The sequence below is a fragment of the Diospyros lotus genome, chromosome 9 (assembly GCF_014633365.1).
Source record: "Diospyros lotus cultivar Yz01 chromosome 9, ASM1463336v1, whole genome shotgun sequence".
NCBI classification, from domain to species: Eukaryota; Viridiplantae; Streptophyta; class Magnoliopsida; order Ericales; family Ebenaceae; genus Diospyros; species Diospyros lotus.
This window is the reverse complement of record NC_068346.1, coordinates 13,179,419-13,201,302: the sequence shown is the minus strand read 5'-3', so window position 1 is coordinate 13,201,302 and position 21,884 is coordinate 13,179,419. Positions and strand designations below refer to the sequence as shown.

The 21,884-nt window shown below is 37.6% G+C and overlaps 1 protein-coding gene across 6 annotated transcripts in view; it reads right to left on the bottom strand.

Annotated features, from left to right (window-relative positions):
- LOC127809959 (uncharacterized) overlaps positions 1 to 20,461 on the bottom strand; it is a 39,428-nt gene extending 18,967 nt beyond the window's left edge. The window contains exons 1-16 of one of the 6 annotated variants that reach the window (XM_052349164.1): positions 20,315 to 20,461; positions 19,959 to 20,216; positions 18,872 to 18,957; positions 18,679 to 18,780; positions 9,492 to 9,598; positions 9,307 to 9,407; positions 8,930 to 9,017; positions 7,836 to 7,924; positions 7,382 to 7,521; positions 7,113 to 7,278; positions 6,904 to 7,039; positions 6,704 to 6,800; positions 6,209 to 6,338; positions 826 to 885; positions 564 to 682; positions 345 to 475 (exon numbers count right to left, since the gene is read on the bottom strand). In XM_052349164.1, coding sequence (XP_052205124.1) covers positions 345 to 475; positions 564 to 682; positions 826 to 885; positions 6,209 to 6,338; positions 6,704 to 6,800; positions 6,904 to 7,039; positions 7,113 to 7,278; positions 7,382 to 7,521; positions 7,836 to 7,924; positions 8,930 to 9,017; positions 9,307 to 9,407; positions 9,492 to 9,598; positions 18,679 to 18,780; positions 18,872 to 18,957; positions 19,959 to 20,174 — 1,768 coding nt within the window. In that variant the 5' untranslated portion in view covers positions 20,175 to 20,216; positions 20,315 to 20,461. The remainder of the gene's footprint in view (positions 1 to 344; positions 476 to 563; positions 683 to 825; positions 886 to 6,208; positions 6,339 to 6,703; positions 6,801 to 6,903; positions 7,040 to 7,112; positions 7,279 to 7,381; positions 7,522 to 7,835; positions 7,925 to 8,929; positions 9,018 to 9,306; positions 9,408 to 9,491; positions 9,599 to 18,678; positions 18,781 to 18,871; positions 18,958 to 19,958; positions 20,217 to 20,314) is intronic. The other 5 variants (XM_052349160.1, XM_052349161.1, XM_052349165.1 and 2 more) reach the window with 5 other exon arrangements.
- Between the last annotated feature and the right edge of the window lie 1,423 nt (positions 20,462 to 21,884).

The following is a 21,884-nucleotide window of genomic DNA, read 5'->3' as shown; positions in this document are numbered from 1 at the left end:
GCCATGAATGACCAAAGGAAAACAAAATTCTAGGACAAGAATAAACCACTAGAGAAAAAAAAAAACATTTCAATTATAGAGAAGTAATAATGATGAAGAGGGTGAGCCTTGGTAGTATTAGTATGGTTGATCCTCTCCTCTATGACTGGAAGGTTACAGGTTCAAGTTGTGGAAATAGCCTCCTTGCAAAGCAAGGGCAACTTGACAAAGCTGTGTACAAGAACAACCTTCTGATCCTTATAAACCAAGGAGTCACGTGCAATAGGGGCCCCATTTGGTAGTAGTAGTGATGAACTAAAACCTCATAACATTAAAGTAGTTTTAGAAAATTTCCAGAAACTCACCATAAGGTGGTGGCAGAGAACCCATCATGCCCATTTTCTCAATTAAGAACTGTGCAAGAAATCCACCAAAGTAGACGGAGTACAAAAGGCAAGGTAATAGAGGAACCACATAACATGCTATTGACCTGAAACTAATGACACATCATGTTAGGATATATATTATCCATCAGGAAAAATACACATAATACTGGGCAAAAGAAGAATCTTTACAACTGGTACCTGAGTGATTGATGACCAAAAGAGTTGAATGATAGGCAGAAGCAGATCCATGCAGGAAGCATAAATACTGACACGGAAAGAGTCAAGAAACCTCCACTCAAACCAGCTACATGATAAGCCTGGTTCCATAAATTTTGACTTTAGCCTTTTCTAATAGTCTTTTGAAATACTTTAGAATACTTTAAAAAAAATACAAATAACTTGGAACACTTGTTGATTAATTTGTTAAAAAATATGAGTAAGTATAGGATCAAAAACATACAAAAGTCAAGAGGGCATAAAAGCCATATGCTCCCCAAAACCTAGCTTCAACAGCCAGTTCCTGCAAGATGCTCAGTTTGAAAGTAAAAAGTACAATCAGTATATAGATCTATTGTGATGTTTTTGGGGTTTAAATATCAATCTAGTGACTTTGCAAAGTGCAAATGCCTCTACCATGATCATGATTATCGTCAACAAAAAGACAGGAGTCTAGAAACAAAAGCCTAGAACACTTCAGCAATTAAGAAACTATTAGAATTATTAGTATAATTGTACATATTTTATGTGTGTTTTATTTATAATTATTAGGCCTTGTAATTAGCCATACGTTAAGCCCGTAGATTAAGGCTCATTATTATGCTTATTATAAATAGTAAGCTAAGAGAGTCTAATCTCTTAGATTTTTCTCTCATAATTATTTTCTCACATGGTATCAGAGCAACCGATGAGAAAAACCCTAAGCTATCACTGTGTATTTTTTCCAGCGGTCTCCAAACCCTAAAAAAATCCTCTTTTTCTCTCTCCTTGTCACCACTGTCAAGGCCAAAACTCCACTATCTGGCCACCGATTGTCAGCACCGCCACCACCATAGGGTTCGCAGTCGTCAAATCTGCCGACCATTGGAGACCCATCGCCGTTGAAGCTGCCACGGGCCAGTTGCCACGCGCTGGCACGTGAGAGCACGTGCATCACTGGAATTTTGTCATCTTCTCACCAGAATTTCGACAGAACCTCCTGAACCCATCCTCGATGTTTGTTTTCCCAAAAACCATCCCAATCTGTGTGTATCAATTACCCAACAGCTTTTTAAACACCAGAGTTTCAGTCTATTCACATGAACCCCATCATGTTGTCCTTGAGTGATTCCAACTCTATTCTTGGTGCCTCATCTACATCTCAGCCCTTCACCCTTTCCAACATAGGGACCCATGTTATCACCTCTAACAAGTTGATAGGTTCTACCAACTATCTCTCATGGGCAGCCTCTGTCAAGATGTGGTTTAAGGGGCAAGGACAAGCAAACCATCTCACCAAGAAGGTAGAGGATGTTAACGCAACCAACCAGGCTAAATGGGAATAGGTTGAGGCTCAATTGTGTAATATTTTATGAAATTCCATTGACTAATCTGTTTTGCAGCTCTTTCGGCCGTTTGAAACTTGTTATGAGGTTTGGAAGAAAGCCGCTAAGTGTTATACCAACAACATTCAACGTCTCTATATTGTTGTCCACTCTATCAAGAACATCTAGCAAGGTCAATCTATGGAATATTATCTAGGCTAAGTGCATTCTCTCATGCAGGAGTTTGAAGCTTTTCTTCCATACGCTGCTTCCAAAGCTGCTCATGATTCTCAACGGGAAAAATTGTTCATGGTCCTTACTTTATCTAGTCTCAAGCCCGAGTACGAGGTTGTCTGCCATCAAATCTTGATTGGGTCCACTAACCCTACTATGAAAGATACATACAAAAGATTACTTAATATGGTTGGCAGTTCTTCCTCTACTGGTGCTTTTACAGGTACCTCCCGAGGCCTCTACTCTTATATCTCAAACTTCAGGTGGTAATCAGAGTCGGTCTAGCAACCACTCTCACCCTCAGTGCAACTTTTGCAAAAAAGAAAGGGCATGAGGAAGACAAGTGTTGGAAGAAGCATGGTAGACCAGTTGCCCCTCTTGCATATCAGACATCCTGGGTGGCTCACATTGCATAGAGTGACCCTAGTCCAGCATCAGGCCCTCTGACGGTAACCCTGCCTGCTACTGACTATGAGGCTTTCTTGAAATTCCAGGCATCTTAGCAATCTACTAGTAATCCCATGGCTTGTGTTACTCAAAGCCCTTCTATTGGGCCTTGGATTTTGGACTCTGACGCCACCAATCACATGTGTGGTAATAAAAATATTTTCTCTACCATTACCTTTTTCGAACATTTACCAACAATCACTTTTACAGATGGTACCAAAACATCAGTTAAAGGGATAGGGAAAACCTCTTCTACCTCCTCTTTCTCTTTGAATTATGTCATTTATGTCTCACGTAGTCCTTTCAATTTGCTTTCTGTTAGTCAGCTTACTAGAGAACTAGACTGCTCAGTAATCTTTACTTTCACTTCTATTTGTGTGCAGGATCGAGGTACGAGGCAGATGATTGGCGTCGGGTGTAAGTCACGAGGCTACTATCATCTTGTTGTGCCTAGTTAGACGGTAGCTTGCACCAGTGAGGCTTCCCCAAACCTTCTCCACTCTCATCTCAATAATCTCAGGCTATCTAAACTGAAAAAATTAGTTCCTAGTTTGTCGTCATTATCCACTTTTGTGAGTCATGTCTGTTCTTTTTCTAATCGCGTCAATAATAGAGTTGAGGCTCCATTTTCCCTTATGCACTCTAATATATGGGGGCCCAGTTGAGTTAACTCTACTCTTAAGTTTTTCATATTTAATTACTTTTATTGATGATTTCTCTCATTGTACTTGGTTGTTTCTCATGAAGAGTCGGTCTGAATTGTTTTCTGCCTTTCAAACATTTACTGCTGAAATAACAACACAATTTGGAGTTTTTATCCGTGCTTTATGTTGTGATAATGCCCTAGAGTACTTTTTCTCTCAATTTACTGCTTTCATGACTGGTAATGGCATCTTGAATCAATCTTCATGTCCTTACACACCTCAATAAAATGATGTTGCTGAGCGTAAAAATCGCCATCTCAATGAAACTGCACGAACACTATTTTTACATACCAATCTTCCCACCAAATTTTCGGGAGATGTTGTCCTTACTACATGTTATCTGATAAATTGCATGCCATCTTTAGTGTTACAGGATAAAGTTCCACATTCTCTTTTGTTCCCTACACAACCACTTTATTTTGTTTCCCTTCATATATTTGGATGTATATGTTTTGTGCATTCTTTTTCACTTGGACAAGATAAACTTACTGCCAAATCTCTCAAGTGTATCTTTCTCGACTACTCCCAATTGCAAAAAGGCTATAAGTGTTACTCTCCTGAGCTGAATCGCTATCTTATGTCTGTTGATGTCACCTTCTTTGAACAACCATCTTTCTTCTCGGTTGATCAAACTGATTCATAGAGTCTTGACCAGGTATTGCCTATTCATTTTTCTTCTCTTCCGCTACCCTCTTCAAGTCCGTTTGTCTCCTCCTCTGTGGACCCCCCCCCCCCCCCCCCCAACTACCATCTTCAGGTCCACGTTCCACAAATCCTCCACTTCTTACATATCATCGTCGTCCTCAGCCCACTTTGGCGCCAGCATTCCTCCCGAACAAGACTCTCCTGACTCACTCTCTCCGTCAATGGTTCCTCCCACCACGGATCCTGAGCTAAATAGCTTTCCTGTTGCTCTCCGCAAAGGTACAGAGTCTACTCATAATCCATACCCTCTTTATAACTTTTTATGCTATAACCATCGTTTGTCACCTGCTTATAGTGCCTTTGTTTAGAGTCTTTCCTCTATTTCTGTTTCTAAAACCACAGGTGAAGCCATGTCACATCCTGGTTGACCCCAAGTTATGTTAGATGAGATTGCAGCCTTACATTCAAATAGTACTTGGGATTTAGTGTCTTTACCATCAGGAAAGATTCCCGTTGATTGCTGGTGGGTGTTCACTCCTAAAGTGGGCCCCGATGGATAGGTGGATTATCTTAAGGCTCGTTTGGTTGCCAAAGGCTTTATTATATCTATGGGCTAGATTACAATGATACATTCTCTCATGTTGCAAAGATGGCCTATGTTCGTCTATTTCTTTCTATGGCTGCCATGCGTCATTGACCACTCTATCAACTGGATATTAAAAATGCATTTCTCCATGGTGAGTTGTAGCAGGAGATTTATATGGAGCAACCACCTAGTTTTGTGACTCAAGGGGAGTCCAATCTAGTCTACAAACTCAAGAGGTCACTATATGGTCTGAAACAATCTCCACAAACGTGGTTCGGCAAGTTCAACACTGTGGTTCAAGCATTTGGTGTCACCTGGAGTGAATCAGATCATTTAGTTTTCTTTCAACACTCCTCTTCTTTATGCATCTACCTTATTGTTTATGTGGATGACACTATTATCACAAGGAGTGAACAAGTTGGCATACAGAAGCTGAAGGAACATCTACATCAGCACTTTCAGAACAAAGACTTGACATCTTAGAAGAAACTAGTATGGTAAACTACTAACCGATTGATGTAGAAGAAAATTAAAAATGTAGAAGAAAATTGAAAACTTGGTATCCACTTAATTACAATATATATAAGAGAAAGAAATCAATCAAATCCCTGTAACTAAGGAAAAAAGAAGTAATCCTAATTACATCAATTACTAATTTACATCAATCAATCAGTCCCAACAATTAAAAATGATTGTAATCAATCCCATAGATTGTGGGACTATTACAACCTTTAAACCTACAAAATATTTGACCAATCACACATAATCACAGCCTTGATTCATGATAGTTGACACTCCAATGGACCCAAATGTCAAATTCTTGCCAGGACAAGGGGAGCTCTTTTTAGATCTTGAAAGGTATCGAAGACTAGTAGGCAAGTTGAACCATCTTACAATCACTCGTCCTAACATTACTTTTGTTGCGAGGGTAGTTAGTCAGTTTCTCAGTTCTCCATGTGATTTTCACTGAGATGTTATCCGAATTCTGAGATACATCAAAAGAACATCGGGTAAAGGGCTACTCTATGAGGATAAGGGACACACACATATGTGTTGTTATGTAGATGCAGATTGAACAAGATCTCCTTCTGATCATAGGTCAATCTCTGGGTATTGTGTTCTTGTGGGAGAAAATCTAGTTTCTTGGAAAAGTAAGAAACAAAATTTTGTAGCTAGATCTAGTGCTTAAACTTATGATCTCATCTAGTTTAAGCAACTTCTACAGGAACTCAAGTTTTGTGAAGTGTCCCCTATGAAGTTTGTTTGTGATAATCAGATTGCCTTGCACATTGCTTCCAATCTAGTGTTCCATGAGCAGATCAAGCATATTGAAATCAACTATCACTTTATTAGAGAGAAGTTGGATGAAAGTGTTATTATTACAGAGTTTGTTAACTCCAATGATCAACTTACAAATGTCTTTATTAAGTCTCTAAAGGGTCATCGAGTAGAATATATTTGTAACAAGCTTAGTGTATATGATATTTATGCTCCCGCTTGAGGGGGAGTATTAGAATTATTAATATAATTGTACATATTTTATGTGTATTTTATTTGTAATTATTAAGCTTTGTAATTAGCTATAGGTTAAGTCCGTAGATTAAGACCCATTATGCTTATTATAAATATTAAGCTAAGAGAGTCTAAATCTCTTAGGTTTTCTCTCCTAATTATTTTCTCACAGAAACACTTAAATCAAACTTGTACCTCTTTTGATGTTTTAAGAGCTGAAACATCTTGAGATAGAGGAAAGCCTCTCCAAATAATCCTTGGGATCAGAAGACCGAGAAGTGAGCATGGTATAAACATCATGAAAGCCAAGAATGGATGAGCAAACCTGCATTTACAAGTAGGCAACTTGTGGAACAACTGGATGGATTCAATGAAGACAGGAAATCACAAATAGAAAAAAGAAAAAAAAAAATTAAAGCAAAGAAATGGTCAAAGCAATCATCTTCAACTTCAGACAAAGGTCAACTTTTGGCCAATCCCTAGGTCTCAATTATTGGATGGTGGTCTTTTGCTATTCAAAGTTTGAGAAATTGTTCAAGAGATCTGTATAATTGCTATTAGCATGCAAAGTCAATACAAGTACATGCTATTTGTAACAGAGAGTCCCTGGGACAAATTCATATCCATTCATATAAAAATCTAGATTAATGCCTAGTCAATATAATTTACTAGAAAGAAATGAACCCCCACCAATTCATGGAATGCTCAGAGAATAGCAATCTGAAGACAGAAAACATCATTGGAAGAGCAATTGCAAGTATGATTCCGATAGCGTGGAGCAAAGTTCCTGCAAAATTTATTGAACTGACTATGTTACACCAATACAAGAAGAAAACTTTAATATACAGCAATGAGAACAATTTTCCAATTACTCAGGCAGTACCATTTACCTTTAATGAAGTCATAGAATGTTGCAATCCAGCAAGAAAACCCAATATTTGTTAAGCGCAATAAAAAGGGCATAAAGAGATAGATAGAAACAGGAATGCTGTGAAGTACCACAGCTTGCCTTCTGGAGTAGAATATCTGAAAGGTTTCGGACATTAGGAGCAATATCTGTTATCATCATACATTTTGTTCTCTAATGGACAATGCATACCAAGAACCATGATAAATAATCAAAGAAGACAGCCTGTTCATCATTGGATACATCAGCAACAGCTCTAAGAGATTCTCGTTCAAAAGTATTCTGTAACATAGAAGAATTGGTAAAGGCTTTAATTATACTGAACAAATTGTCCCCACGGGTTTGGATACTTCCAGGTCTTGATTTACAGAGTTGTACATGCACATGAGAAAGAGAAGAAGTGAATGAAATGGCCATAAGCTTCCAATTAACTTAATGATAATAGCAGTACTAATGCTTACATTAACCTATCAATTGTATCATAAGAGGTGTGATAAAAATAACCGCCAAGGAGAAAGATCATATCCAGACCAGGAATCTTGCCATAATCATTGGCAAACATTCTGTAATCTGTATCTCCAGGAAAAACAGGAAAAACATCCTGCATATAAAGAGATATATACTCACTAGTTAAACGGTTGCAAGTCTAATAGTAAAATATATTGATGTAAATGATGAGATAATTAATTTGTGGCAGTTCCAACACGTTAGTCGTTGCAAAGGATAAAAAATCCCTGACAAGAACAATAATGATATAAACATGTTTAACTGAAAACTTTAAATTAAGAAATCTTAAGATTAGCAATAAAGCCTGGGCAGCAGTATTTGGTAAGGAATTTAGAGGAGTTGACCCTTCCATTGTAAAATGATATAAAGGAGTTCAGAAGAAATAAGAATTGAGGAAAATCCAAAAACCTGAGCTGCGCTATTTGCCATAGGGTATAAAGCTGATTGAGCATAGATAAGCGAAGGCCAGGACCCAGGTCCAGATTGGCAGATTACATCTGTTCAATGGAACAATAAACGTTACCAAAGCTTTCTGCTATACAAAAAAATCCAAGCACAACATGGAAAGAAAGTTGAAGTTTTAAACTCTTCAATAGAGAATACAGTTACAATACTGTTATCAGTTAGGATTGCCCACTCTTATTTTTTCTATTAAAGTTAAGGGAAAATTTGTAATCTACAATGTTTAGGCCCCCCTATCAATGCATCCATTCATCTGTACATTAAATGAAAATAAGAGGTTTAAACCTCATGGTCTCATGCAGAAAGCAAAAACAAAAACCTACCTATCAGAATGGTGTAATGCTAATACAGCTAATGACATGTCAGAAGTTGTTATAGTTAGCAATCAATTAACCATTTCAGAATCCTACCATATATTCATTACAAGTAAAAAAAAAAAATATTATTGCAGAGGGAGATCTCATTGTAGAAGACCTGTGACTAATTGCATTCTTCCTATATATTGTAGTAACCCACTAAAAGTGTAAAGAACTAGCCATAGAAAAATGCTCAAATCCATTACATGTTTGATTCTTATAAATAGCAACAATAATGCTATAGAAACCACCCAAATTCCCCATTCCCGTATATATTAATTTATGCCAGTTAGTGTGAAAATCTAACAGAAGCATACAATTAATTTTGGGCAATTACTTGTTTTTTTTATTCAGGCTGGAATGCATTTTCATAGAGCTTACCAACTATGAGTTAACAATCCATAAAGGTGGTTTTAACATAATTGGTATGAGACTATGAGTGTAATCAAAATAAGATGTAAAACAAAGAGACGTGCAGGCTCCTAGTATCACTGGTTTCTGGAACATATTCTCTATTTTTATTTAGTGCAATTATTTTTTATGAACTTTTTATTTACATTTAATGGAAGCTTGGTCATCATTTACTCCCTATGAATCAGGAAAAGGACAAGGTACATGACTACTACGGATAAGAAATTTAAGAACATGGGTAAGAGAATATGTAGGCTGCATACAGAATCCTACCAAGGCCTCCTGTTCCAGATGCTTCAACATTTACGAAAGCTCCAATTCTATCATGCCATTTGTGTGTTGTCATGAAACCATGTGAACCCTGAAACATTGGAAATCATCAAAAAAATCCAATGAGCTATAGCTGGAGTAACTGGGATTTCATTAACTTGTAACAGGTAACTATGCAAAATTATATGTTATCATTCACAGGTTAGAAATAGTTTGAATGTTCTAAATTAAAATTTGTGCTGATCCAGATAAACTAATGGACACAGCGAAAATTAATGGTCATAGCTATTGAGGGCTACAAGCCATAACTATTTGACATATAGAAATAACCACCAAACCATAATCATGCCTCCACCATAAATACTAGAAAAATTCCTTACCAACATAAAAAGTTCTTCCGCACCATTAAACAAAAATATAAGTGGTCGAGGAGGAACCCAGCCCGAATCAACTGTAAGCCTTGCAACTTCCAGCATGGATGCTTTCAAGGAGAAAGAGAACGATAATAGGAAATCTGACTTAGCAAATATCACTGGAAGGATAAAATATCATCTATAAAACCTACCAACACATGAAGCACAATCACCAGCGCCTGGAGAACCCAGTGGACTATCAAAATGGCCATTCACTAGAACTGATGGGTCTGTGTCGCTTGAACTTACAGCTGATATCCTGTAACTCAACTCAAGTTAGTTCAACTTGGATTCTAGACACCACAACTACATTCCATAACTGCATGGCAAGTAGAACAACAAAACATCTCAAGCTCAGATAAAAGAATAGTGTTGCATTAGATGGTTAGAACAAAAAAAACTATAAGAACTTTTAAGCATGGATTCTAGATACCATATTCTTTTGTTGAGGCATAAACCTCTATCGCTGCTAGTGACAATGGCTATCTCACTGACTTAGTATAAATCAGTGAATAGCAATATAAGAGAGAAAAGTTAAGCAGAAAAGAGGGAAGAAAGAACAGAGAGGAAGAGGAACAACGAGAGAGAGAGATATTAAATTTCAATGATATTCTCGATATCCTTCCTGGAAGGTCTAGGAGGGATATATATTACCTTCTAGCATGGGTGTTGCCATAGCAGATTCTCCCTTACAAGCGGTTATAACAATTGGTTTTGTCCTATTCTAGCCCATACATGTGGGCTCTCCCTAGAATATTCTCCTAGTAACAAACTATTACAGCTGGAAATTAAAACAACAACTACAATAAGCAATAAAAGTAATAAAGGAAATAACAATTACAACATTAAGGAAAAATTTTAAAAATAATAGATAATAAGTCGCCGCATGTGAGAATTCCCTCCCCCTTAAATCATTTCTTGTTCTCAAGAAATGCTAAGGAGGCTGGCAGACCTGGAAAATCGCTGGAGAAGACTTGGCAGGTATTCCCAAGTGTTGCTTCCCGTGTTTCCTTATTGCCATTTCACCAGCACTTGGATCAGGGGTACCCCTTAGTGGTAGATCACCCTTTTGTCCATAATGGCTTCCAGCTCCTCCAAATTTTCCTTCTCCTTAGGAATAGTGGGCAATGTTGGGTTGATCGGCTCAGCTCCAGTTGACTTCTTTAATAGGGAGACATGGAAGACTGGATGAATCTAGGATTCCTCAGGGAGTTGTAGACAATAAGCCACTTTCCCTACCCAGGCCACTATGAAATATGACCCAAAATACTTGGGACTGAGTTTGGACACCAGCCCTTGGGTGAGGGATTTCAGGTGGGGGTACCTCAATCGTAAATATACCTTCTCTCCAACTTCCAATTCCCTCTCACTCCTCTTCTTGTTTGCATATTGCTTCATCCTATTCTGGGCTGAAGTCAGTTCTTGCTTAAGTTGTTGTAGTACCACCCTCCTCTCCTGCATATACTCCTCAACAGCAGCAGTTGTGACATATCCCTCTAAAGCTAGTAGGATGGGAGGTTTGTAACCGTAGTTGGCCTCAAAGGGTGACATTTTCAGGGATGTGTGGTGGTTAGAGTTATCCACCACCGGGCCAATGCTAACCACGGGTGCCAACTCTTAGGTTGTAGAATGCATACACACCTTAAGTAGGTCTCCAAGCTTTGATTGACTCTTTCAATTTACTTGTCCGATTAGGGATGATAGGCTGACATATTAAGCTTGGTTCCCATAGACTTCATCAATTCCTGCTAGAACACACTCATGAAGATCTTATCACGATCTGATACAATGGTGCTTGGGACCCCATGCAACGCCACAATCCATGAATGCCCTTGCCACCTTTTGGGTTGTGTAAGGGTGAGCCAACCCTATGAAGTGGGCAAATTTAGATAGCTTGTCAACCACAACCAGTATACTATCATTCCCTTCAAATTTAGGCAACCCTTCAATAAAGTCCATTGACATGCTGGTCCAGCCTTGGTCAGGTATAGGAAGGGGTTGAAGGAGACCGGGGTAGGCCACATTTTCATGTTTACACCTCTTGTAAGTGTCGCAGGTCATAACAAACTCCTTAACATCAGCCTTTAGTTTGGGCCAATGAAATAACTGCCTTACCCTAAGGTAAGTATTTTGGATTCTCAAATGTCCTCCTACAGGAGATTCATGCAAGGACTGCAGAATCTTTCTCTTGAGGTTCCCACTGCTGCTAATGACAATCTGGCCATTAAACCTTATCGGCCCTTAACTTGAAGTGTAACCCTTAACCTCCTTAGATCCCATTGCTGGTCTTTCCAATATCTTCTTTACTTGTTCATCCGCCTCATAGTTGTCTACGACTTCTTGACACCACTCAGGTATTACAGTGGTGATTACTAACACATTTCCCTCCTCTTGGCACCTCGAAAGTGCATCAGCTACCACATTTTCTTTACCCTTCCAATACTGAATTATGCAATATAATCACATCAATTTTGCAATCCCTTTCTTCTAAAGTTGTGTTTGCAATTTTTATTGCAATAGATACTTCAAACTCTCATGATTTGTTTTGATTATGAATCTCCCATCTTCCAAATAATGGCATCATTTTTCTACAGCCATCAATACTGCCAAGTACTCCTTCTTGTAGATGCTCAATCCTAAATGCCTTGGGCTTAATGCCTAGCTTAGAAATGTCAATGACCTCCCTCCTTGTAACAGCACAGCCCCAATGCCTATGCCACAAGTGTTTGTCTCCAGTACAAAGGATTTGCTAAAGTCTGGCAAACCCAAAACAAGTACCCTGCTCATTTCCACCTTCAACCTTTCAAAGGCTTCTTCAGCGAGCGCCCAGCTAAAATTTTCTTTCTTCAGTGGGTCGGTTAAAGTTTTACTAATGACTCCATACCCTCTAACAAACCGGCAATAATACTCGATAAGGCTAAGGAACCCCCTTAGAGCCTTCACTGTTGTGGGTTTGGGCCAAGCTAACATAGCTTCCACCTTTCTATGATCAGTTCTAACACCCTCTCCTAATATTAGATAACCCAAATACTCGACCTAATCTTGACCAAAGGAACACTTAGACCTTTTGATGAAGAGCTGATTAGACCTAAGGACTTCTAGGGTAGTCTTTAGGTGATGTAGATGTTGGTTCAAAGTTAGGCTATAGACAAGGATGTCATCAAAAAATACAAGTATGAATTTTCTTAGGTAAGGTTCAAAGATTTGGTTCATTAGGGATTAAAAAGTAGTCAATGCATTGGTGAGCCCAAATGATATCACCAAGAACTCAAAATGTTCATGATGGGTTCTAAAGGCCGTTTTGTGGATATCATTAGGGTTCATTTTTTATTTGATGGTATCCTGAATGAAGGTCAAGCTTTGAGAAAAAATTGGCATTATGCAACTCATCCATTAGGTCTTCTACAAGGGGTATTGGGTATTTGTATTTGTCTTTGATGGTTAAGGCATTTAATTGGCGGTAATCCACACAAAAACACCAAGATCCATCTTTCTTTTTTACAAGAAGGATTGGTGAGGCAAATGGGCTCCGGCTAGGTCTTGATCAAGAATAAGAGGGATAGAGAAATGATTCCTATCAGGTAGGTCATTTTCCTGAGTATTGGGGTGTTTAAAATAAGGCTCATTTTAAGAAAAAGTCACATCTGCTGACACAAAATGTCTCTTTGAAGGAGGATGATAGCAATGGTACCCTTTTTGAGTAGTAGAGTATTCAATGAACACACATTTCAATGCTCGAGAATCTAATTTTCCTCTATTGATTGTAGGAATGTGAACATAGGCTACACATCCGAACACTTTGGGATTCCAATTGATAGTCATATGGAAATCAAGGAAATGTTTGGTTAGCAGTTGAATTGGACTTCGGGATTCAAGAGATTTTGATAGTAGTCTATTGATAAGAAAGGTGGTTGTCAAAGCAACTTCCCCCTAATAGCTTTTAGGAACATTCTGGTGAAATAGAAGAGCCCTAATAATAGCTAGAAGATGACCATTCTTCCTCTCGACTACCCCATTCTGTTGGGAGGTGTAAGGGCAAGAAGACTCATGAATAACACCCTTCTGTTGAAAGAAATCAGAGAGGGATTGGTTGAAAAAATCTCTAGCATTATCAAACCTAAAACGTTTTATTTCTACCCCAAATTGATTCCTAATCATGTTGTAGTATACAGGGAATACAATGCTGACTTCTGACTTTGATTTTAATAAGTATAGCCACACTGCTCTAGTGCAATCATCTACAAAGATAACAAACCACCGTGCCCCAAAAATGTTGGGAACACTTGATGGCCCCCAAACATCACTATGTATTAAAGAAAAAGAAAGATCAGCTCTTTTATTAGATAGAGGAAAAGACACCCTTTTGTGCTTTCCAAACTCACACATAGCACAATTGAAATTCCTAACATCTAGATCTTTAAACAATTCTAGAAATATCACCCTAAGAGTTAAGAAGGATGGATGACCAAGCCGGTGATAATGTAACTTGGTCTTTATTAGAATAAGCTAAGTATGATACAAGAGAATGGTTCTTCCTGTTGTCCTGCCCACTCGGTTCTTCAAGATGATAGAGACCATCTCTAACCCTAACAAGCCCAATCATCCTCTTCATGCCTTGTTCCTGCAACTCACAAACATTTGAATGAAAAATGACACTGCAATTAGTGTCCTCAATGAGTTTCTGAATAGATAGAAGGTTAGTACACAATTTAGGAACATGTAGGACATTTCTGAGAGTGAGATGCTTATCAAGAAGAACAACTCCTTAGCCGGCAATGGTGATTAGAGAACCATCTGCCATTTTAATCTTTCTGGAGCTTGGACAAGGATTATACTTGATGAAGAATTGAGAAAAAGGGGTCATATGGTCTGAGGCCCCTGAGTCTAATACCCAAGAGTTGTGGTTCATGATTTCTGAAGCATGTAAGGAAAAAGAATATGAATGAGTACCTGTGAGGACAAGAGAGCAGTTACCTTTCTCGGTCTTCTTGTCAAGGGACCCCAGAAGACCTTTTAGCCTTTCAATTTCCACCTTGTAAGGTTCAAGAGCTTCTCCTTGATCTTGATTTTTTGACCCAAGTGCAAGTTGCTGATAACTATTGGACATATGTACCTGCCCCTGTCCTTGATTCCTTGTTGGTGGTCCTCCTTTGGGTGGCCTTCGATGCAGTTTCTAGCACCTCTTTATGGTGTGCCTAGGCTTTTTATAGAAGGTACACCATAGAGACTCTCTATCCATAGCCTTCTTCTCATCTTTGGGTGGCCCTCTATTCTGATTGTGAGCCTTCAAGATCAAAAGGGCAGAGCTGTCTACTGGTGTAGATTCTAGCATCACTCCTCTTCTCCCCTCTTCTACACGTACTAGGGAAATCACCTCATTTAAGGAAGATAGATCCACCTTGCTCAAAATCTGCACTCTCATTGCGTCAAACTCCACATTAAGACCAGCCAGAAAATCATACGTCCTCTCATTCTCTACAAATTGTTTATGAAGTGTAGTATCCTCACTATACTTCATCTTCAAACACTGATAATGATCCAACTCTTGCCATAGAGTTTGCAATAGATTTGCATACTCTGTTATGGCCTTCGTCCCCTGCTTGGTCGCTACCACCTTAGTTCTTATCTCATATATCTGGGTCGCATCACAAACCTTGGAATAGGTGAGGCTTATTGCATCCCAAATATCCTTGGCTGATGTCAAGAATATTACCGTGTCACTAATTTCTGGAATCATGGAGTTCTAGAGCCAGGACATCACCAGGGAGTCTTCCTCATCCCACGCTACAAATGTTGGATCTCCTTCCTTGGGAGCGGTTCCTAACAGATGGCTGAGTTTCCCCTTTCCCTTTAGAAAGGTCTGGATTAATTGTGACCACTTCAAGTAGTTTTTTCCATTCAATCGGTAAGCTACTTGAAGATTCTGCAATTCTCCTCCTAAGTTCCCATTGTTAGTTCCAGTAAACGGAACTTCTGTCGTGTTGCTAGAATCAGCCGTGTCCGAGATTGGATTTTGGGTAGAAGACATGATGTCGGGTGAAGAAGAAGAAGATTGAATGAAGGAGAAAAAATAAAACCACAAAAGTCACGAAGAAATCAGCGACTAAACTCTTGTGGCTCTGATACCATGTCAAGAAAGAGACTTGGAAATAAAAGGATTCAATTGTTCTTATTCTTTGGAATGGGCCGATTACAAAATATATACAGACTTCCTTGCTGAATAAGGAAGTTATTTCCTAGCGAAGTTTCCAAATATGGTTTTGGAAACTTTGTACATAATATACAATACAACTCCTATTGGAAAGATTACAATAACATAAATATACAACAATCTAAAAGATACATCTTCTGTTTAGGAAACTAGAATCAATCATTCCCGAGAGCTGTAAATAGATTATATCTTGAAATGTGATGTGTAGAAGGTGCAAGCTTGAGACGGTAGCTCACCCCAGCCTTCTACAACATTTAGAAATTCCAGACCGTGCCTGGACCAACATAACAATGGATTTCATATAAGGCCTGCCGAGATCATAAGGGAAAGATTGCATTTTAGTGGTAGTAGACCGGTTCACTAAATTTGGCCACTTCATTGGGTTGTCACACCTGTTTACAGCACAAGAAGTGGCTAGGGCTTACTTGGAGAATGTAGTAAAACTACATGGCATTCCACAGTCCAGTGTATCGGACCGAGACAAAATATTCACCAGTCTCTTTTGGAAAGAACTTATGAGGATATTAGGCACCAAGCTCCTAATGTCTATTGCCTATCACCCTAAAACGGATGGGCAAACGGAGCGAGTCAATCAGTGCTTGAAAGGATACTTAAGATGTTTGAGCTTCTTACAACCTAGAGGATGGAACAAGTGGCTAGCAGTAGCACAATGGTGGTACAACTCGAGCTACCATAGTTCTATAAAAATGACACCCTTCGAGACTCTCTATAGCTATAACCAGACTTACTACCAACCTTGGGAGGACACACGACAGTGGCAGTAGTGGAAGCTTACTTACAACAAAGGCAAGATGTAATGAGAATAGTTAAAACAGAATTGGCCAAAGCCAGGAACAGAATGAAGCAACTGACGGACAGAAAGAGGAGTGAACGGATTTTTTCAATTGGTGAAGAAGTGTATTTGAGGCTCAACCAGAAACACCTCAAGACAATGACCAAACAGCCCATATCCAAACTGAATCCCTAGTATTATGGACCCTTCCTAATTTTGGAGAAAATTGGTGGAGAAAATTGGTGTTGTGGCCTATCGACTACAACTACCTGAAGATGTTAAGATACACCCCGTTTTCCACGTTTCCCTCTTCAAGAGGGCTGTGGGAACACAAAGATCGACCCCTACCTTGCCTCCTATGGTGGGAGAAGTACTAGAAAATGCTAAACTCACAGCTATTGTTGATAAAAGGGTGATCCACTGAAATAGAGTCCCTCTTATTCAAGTACTGGTCCAGTGGTCCTCTCTTTACTCGGATAATAATACATGGGAATACTTGCCAGAATTTCTCCACCAATTTCCTAATGCAGCAAGCCTGCTACACATTTCTTGTGGACAAGAAATGCTTTAAGGGGCGAGGATTGTTATGGTAGCTAGTTGAGTAATATAAATAAATGTGTAATTAGGCTACTAGAAATTGAATTTACGTTTAAGCATAACTGGTAGAATGTTCCAATATGTTGCAGCCAATTTGTAAGCACACATGGCTCAGAACTAACTGTTTTTGGCGCCCAAGTTGCCGGATCAGTATAAATAATTGATCAAGGCACTAAAGCCAGATATGTTGAATGAAATTGGAAATGAGTTTCCCTCCAATCCTCTCTCTAAACTTCTCTTTCTGTTATGATCTCTCTTTCCCTCCCAAATATCTCCTAATTCTCTCCCAACTCTCGTTCTCGATTCCTCGAGAACTCTATTGTCAGACTTGTAATCTGATAGGTACCTTCCCTTGATGTATGATACCTACAAATGATATTGTCTTCTAGTAGAAAAGAAAAGAAAAAACATGTAAATATTAAGCTTGAGTTATGGAAGAACATAACTCACAATAGTCTTAAGGCAAAATTGTTAAAGTGGAACATCGCTTCCAATATTTATGTGATTGTAAAATCCCTTAAAAATTAAAAAGGAAGTCTTATCAAATAACTATAAGACCTGTTCAAAATATTGGATGACAAAGCACCAACATATGCAAAATACATAACTAAGTTGATCATGTTATGTTGATGAGAACTCATATAGAAAAGGACAAAAATTAGAAATTGGGTTATTCATAATAAGATTAAAATGACATTTATTAAAGATAAGATGCATGAAAAGCATTTATAAATTGGGTAATGTTGGAGTTAAAGCCCAAATTAATCACACTGCTCACTTGCTTGGAAGGTCAATCACGAAACTGATCATAGGGATAATTTTGGAACTTCATAACTTTTGAATGGCTTGGAATTATGAGGCGTGGCATATGTCAATAGAAAACTCAAGATCTCAACTACAACTTCCTATATTCATGGGCGCCTTTTCGACTTTCCAACTATATTTTATGACCGTTTCAAGTTTGGTGGTTAGTACTGAATGGGTGGAGTGCGAATTACGGATTTTTGGGCATCTTTTGAATATTTGTCCACCAAACACTTATGACTTTGAATTTGAACATTTTTCTTTGATTATTATGTCTTCCACATTTGAATTTACCCTTTTGCTTTAATTATTATGTCACCCATGCTTGGAAGGATGTTCCAAGACTAGTATTTATATGTGTGATCTTGTAATGTTTTAGGCAATAAACATTTTTATCAAGAAAGTGCATAGAGTATTTTACCCTAATTCTTATCTAAGCAATTCATTTGTTTAGTGGCGAATCTACCTGATTCTTATCACTCTTCCTTCTTCTATCTTAGAGTATGGCGAATCAAAACTGGTATTTTCTTGTTTGTGGCGAATTTTCTTATCAAACAAGGGGTGTTAGTATTTCTTTTGTATTTTGGGCACATCACAACCCTATCTACGGGAGTTAAGACTTGGTTTTACTGTTGTTATTTATTTATTTCGATGAAACCATGTGATACTTTTAATCTCTCTCTCTCTCTCTCTCTCTCTCTAGATAACAAGCTATGACCTGTGCATAAAAAGCCTATGACATCCTAAATTGAAGTATAAAATAAAATCAGCAGCATAATGTGATATAAAAATGCAAATGCAGCATGCCGCCTGCCTGCACTTGGCTGTGTGCAATAAAACCTAGAAGCTGCAAGCAATATAATATGATATTCCAAAAGTTGGCATGAGAATATGAAAATTTCATATAGAACCACCAAAAAATTATGTAAAGTACCTCATAATAATATTTATATGGTTTCTATATCCCAGAGACATGCTATAGCCTAAAAACATCATGTTGAAGGTGCCATTGACTATGGTGTCCTCAATCTCAATCCTGCAAATAAGAGAATCCGCTAATAGGTTCACGAGGAAAACTAGTAAAAAATAACTTAAAAAACTTGGGAATGTAAAATCATTTTACCAACCTAACATCAGTTCTAGACCGCTCCTTCATTATTTCAAGCTGCGCTTTGATGTATTTGGCAGCATCTTGTAAACCTTGACGCCCTTCCTATCCACAATCATGCTAAAAAATTACCAAGAAAAACAATGGACAACTTTTCCTCCTTCCAAACAAGCAACTAACATTATTTTGTATCTCAAGTACAGAGCTGAGCATAAATCCCCCCAATAAAGGCTAGAATCCCAGATAACTTCTTCAACATCTGTTTCCTATACTATGAAACTCAGAGTCAAATTATCTGGATAGCTTCAGCGAGTTCGACCAAGTGAAATTTTCTTTTATCTCTTAATTTGAAGACTTTTGAACTCTATTCCCTCTCTAGCCTTTATTATCAGCCAAACATTACATAGTTAATCTAGACCTTCCATTCTCTAAACTGAATCAAAATCAATTATTTTAGCAGTCATTTTGTATATTATGGGGAAGCATTTTCTAATCTCGAGGCCCATCTTGTCAACAATGTGCCCCAAAATTACCGCAAAAAAGAATGAACAACATTTCCTTCAATCAATAAATTGAATCTTGTTTTAAGCTTTAGAAACATAATTAGTGATTGTTTTACGCATTAATCCTTCAAATACAAGATCCAATCCTAAAATAATTCGTCCCACTTCTGTATGCAACATTTTGCTAGACATTAAGTCAACATAGCCTAACCCTTGTTTTTTTTCTTTTGTTGGTAGCAATGAGAACTTGTGACCAGTACCCTTTAGATGCGTGCCACTACCAAGTAAACTTAAGGGTATGCAATATAACCCGCAAATCACCCGTATTATGTAAACATACAAAATTTATGTGTGGACTTGCATCAAAGAGATTATAGCCTCTTAGCAAGCAACCCTTTGGGGTTCGCCCAACCTCTTCTAGTGAGTTCTGAAGTGAAAATTTCTCTCCTATATTTAAAAAAAAAATATTCCGAATTCTATCCCCTGCCTCCCCTTTCTCGTCAACCAAACACCCCCTAATCAAACCAAACCGAAGTCGATTGCAACGGCAATTCACGACGAAAATACGTATACAGAGACAGAAATGGAGAAATTAATACTGACCTGGCGACCACCGATCTCTTTGGCGAGAACTCGGACGTGCTCGACGGCCCTGGCCTCCGAGAAGCGGTCAAGCGGAGCGTCCAAGCCGAGGGGCTGGACGAACTTCATATGAATGACGAAGTACACAAGCGTAGACATAAGAGCGTAGATAATCGCTAAGCAAAAGAGCAATTTGAAACCGGCGAAATCGCCGGAGTTCCGCCTCACCGGCGCCATTCTCTGAATCCGACCTCTACTCGAAGGGGAGAGATTTCTTTCCTTCGTCAAAACGTATGAATGAATGAAGGAAGGAAGGAAATGGAAACTAGCACAAAATAAAATAATAATAATAATAATAATAATAATGATAGGCTTACTTGCTATTGGACCTTGGCGTAGTTGTAATGGCGTTTGATTTGAGAGAGAGATTCCGGAAGTTGGAAGATGCTTGGTTTTGTTGGGTCATAGGAAGCTGCCGCTCTCACGTCTCCCCAGACAGCTTCTCAGATTCGGGCGTTCCCACGGCACTACTTTAAAACTATTTATTTACGGAATGCGATATACACATATATATATATATATATTGCATATGCTAAGTTAGAATGTGCTCAATCACTTTTCATAAAAATGTTTATGAATGACGTGTCTAAATAAAAAAATTAAGCTACAGAGATCTATATATTTAAAAAAATGTTTAAATAAAATATATCAACTTCTAGAGACCTTTTTAAACTATTGGTATCTCCTTACAAATAAATGATCCAAATCTAAGTGAATATGAAAATAATTTAGGGTAACGTCAGCGGCAGAGCCACCTGAGGCCCAGTGGGGGCAGTTGGGGGCAGTTGCCCCCACTGGGCAGATTTTTTTTTTATAATAATAATTTATAATTAAAAATAAAAATATTATATTATATTTTATTACTAGAAATAAAAAAATAAGTATTGAAAAAAAGAAGTACATAATGGCCTAGTAGTAACCATCACAATATTTTTTGTTCATAATTTTATTTTTTTACAATGATGATGCAAATAAAACTAAGTATTAAAGAAAATTGTGAAACAAAGAAAGTAAATATGGAGGAAATTTAGATTAAAGAAAATGAATAAATTAATAAAATAAGTATTGAGCAAATTGATGTTGCACAATTTTCTATGGATCCGAGACTAAATACTACAATAATATATTATAATGTTAATTTTTAAAATCAAATTAGAAAAGTCTATTTGTAAAGAGGTCTATGTCAACCTCGAAATCAAGACAATTCATTCCAGCTTGATTTAATGTATTTGGTGATTGATTGGAATATAATATAAGCAAAGATGTCTCATTTTACTTATATTGTTATCTTTTTAAAATAAATAATGAGAAACAAGGAGATGTTGATTCTTTCATGAAAGAAGAGTTTAGTAATTTAAAAAAAAAAAAAAAGATAGATTTTAAGTTCATGTTAGAGATGCTAATAGTGCACATAATTAAATTCAAAACAACTATGAAACCTTAATAAATCAAGAACAAAATATCGAGATAGTTTTTTTCAGACAGTTAGAACAAATATTGTGTGATTATCGAATTCGTCTAAATGTGTCAATTAATTGTGTTCGACTTCTTCTACGGTAAGAACTAGTCTTTTGTGGTCATAGCGAGTCTAAAGATTCAAATAATTAATATAACTTTCTTGAACAATTGTAATTTCTAGTATGAAAAGCTATAAGAAACAATTATAAAAAAAATAATAATATTATTATTATTATTCTTATTTTATTTTTAAAATTATATATTTTTTATTTAATTTCATCCCCACTAAACCAAAATCCTGGCTCCGCCCCTGGGTAACGTTATTTTGAAGATGATGATGTGTAAGAAACATTAAAAACACTTACTTTTAAAATAAGCACATTTATTATAATTAAATATTTTTATTAATTAGATTTAATTTTGACCATA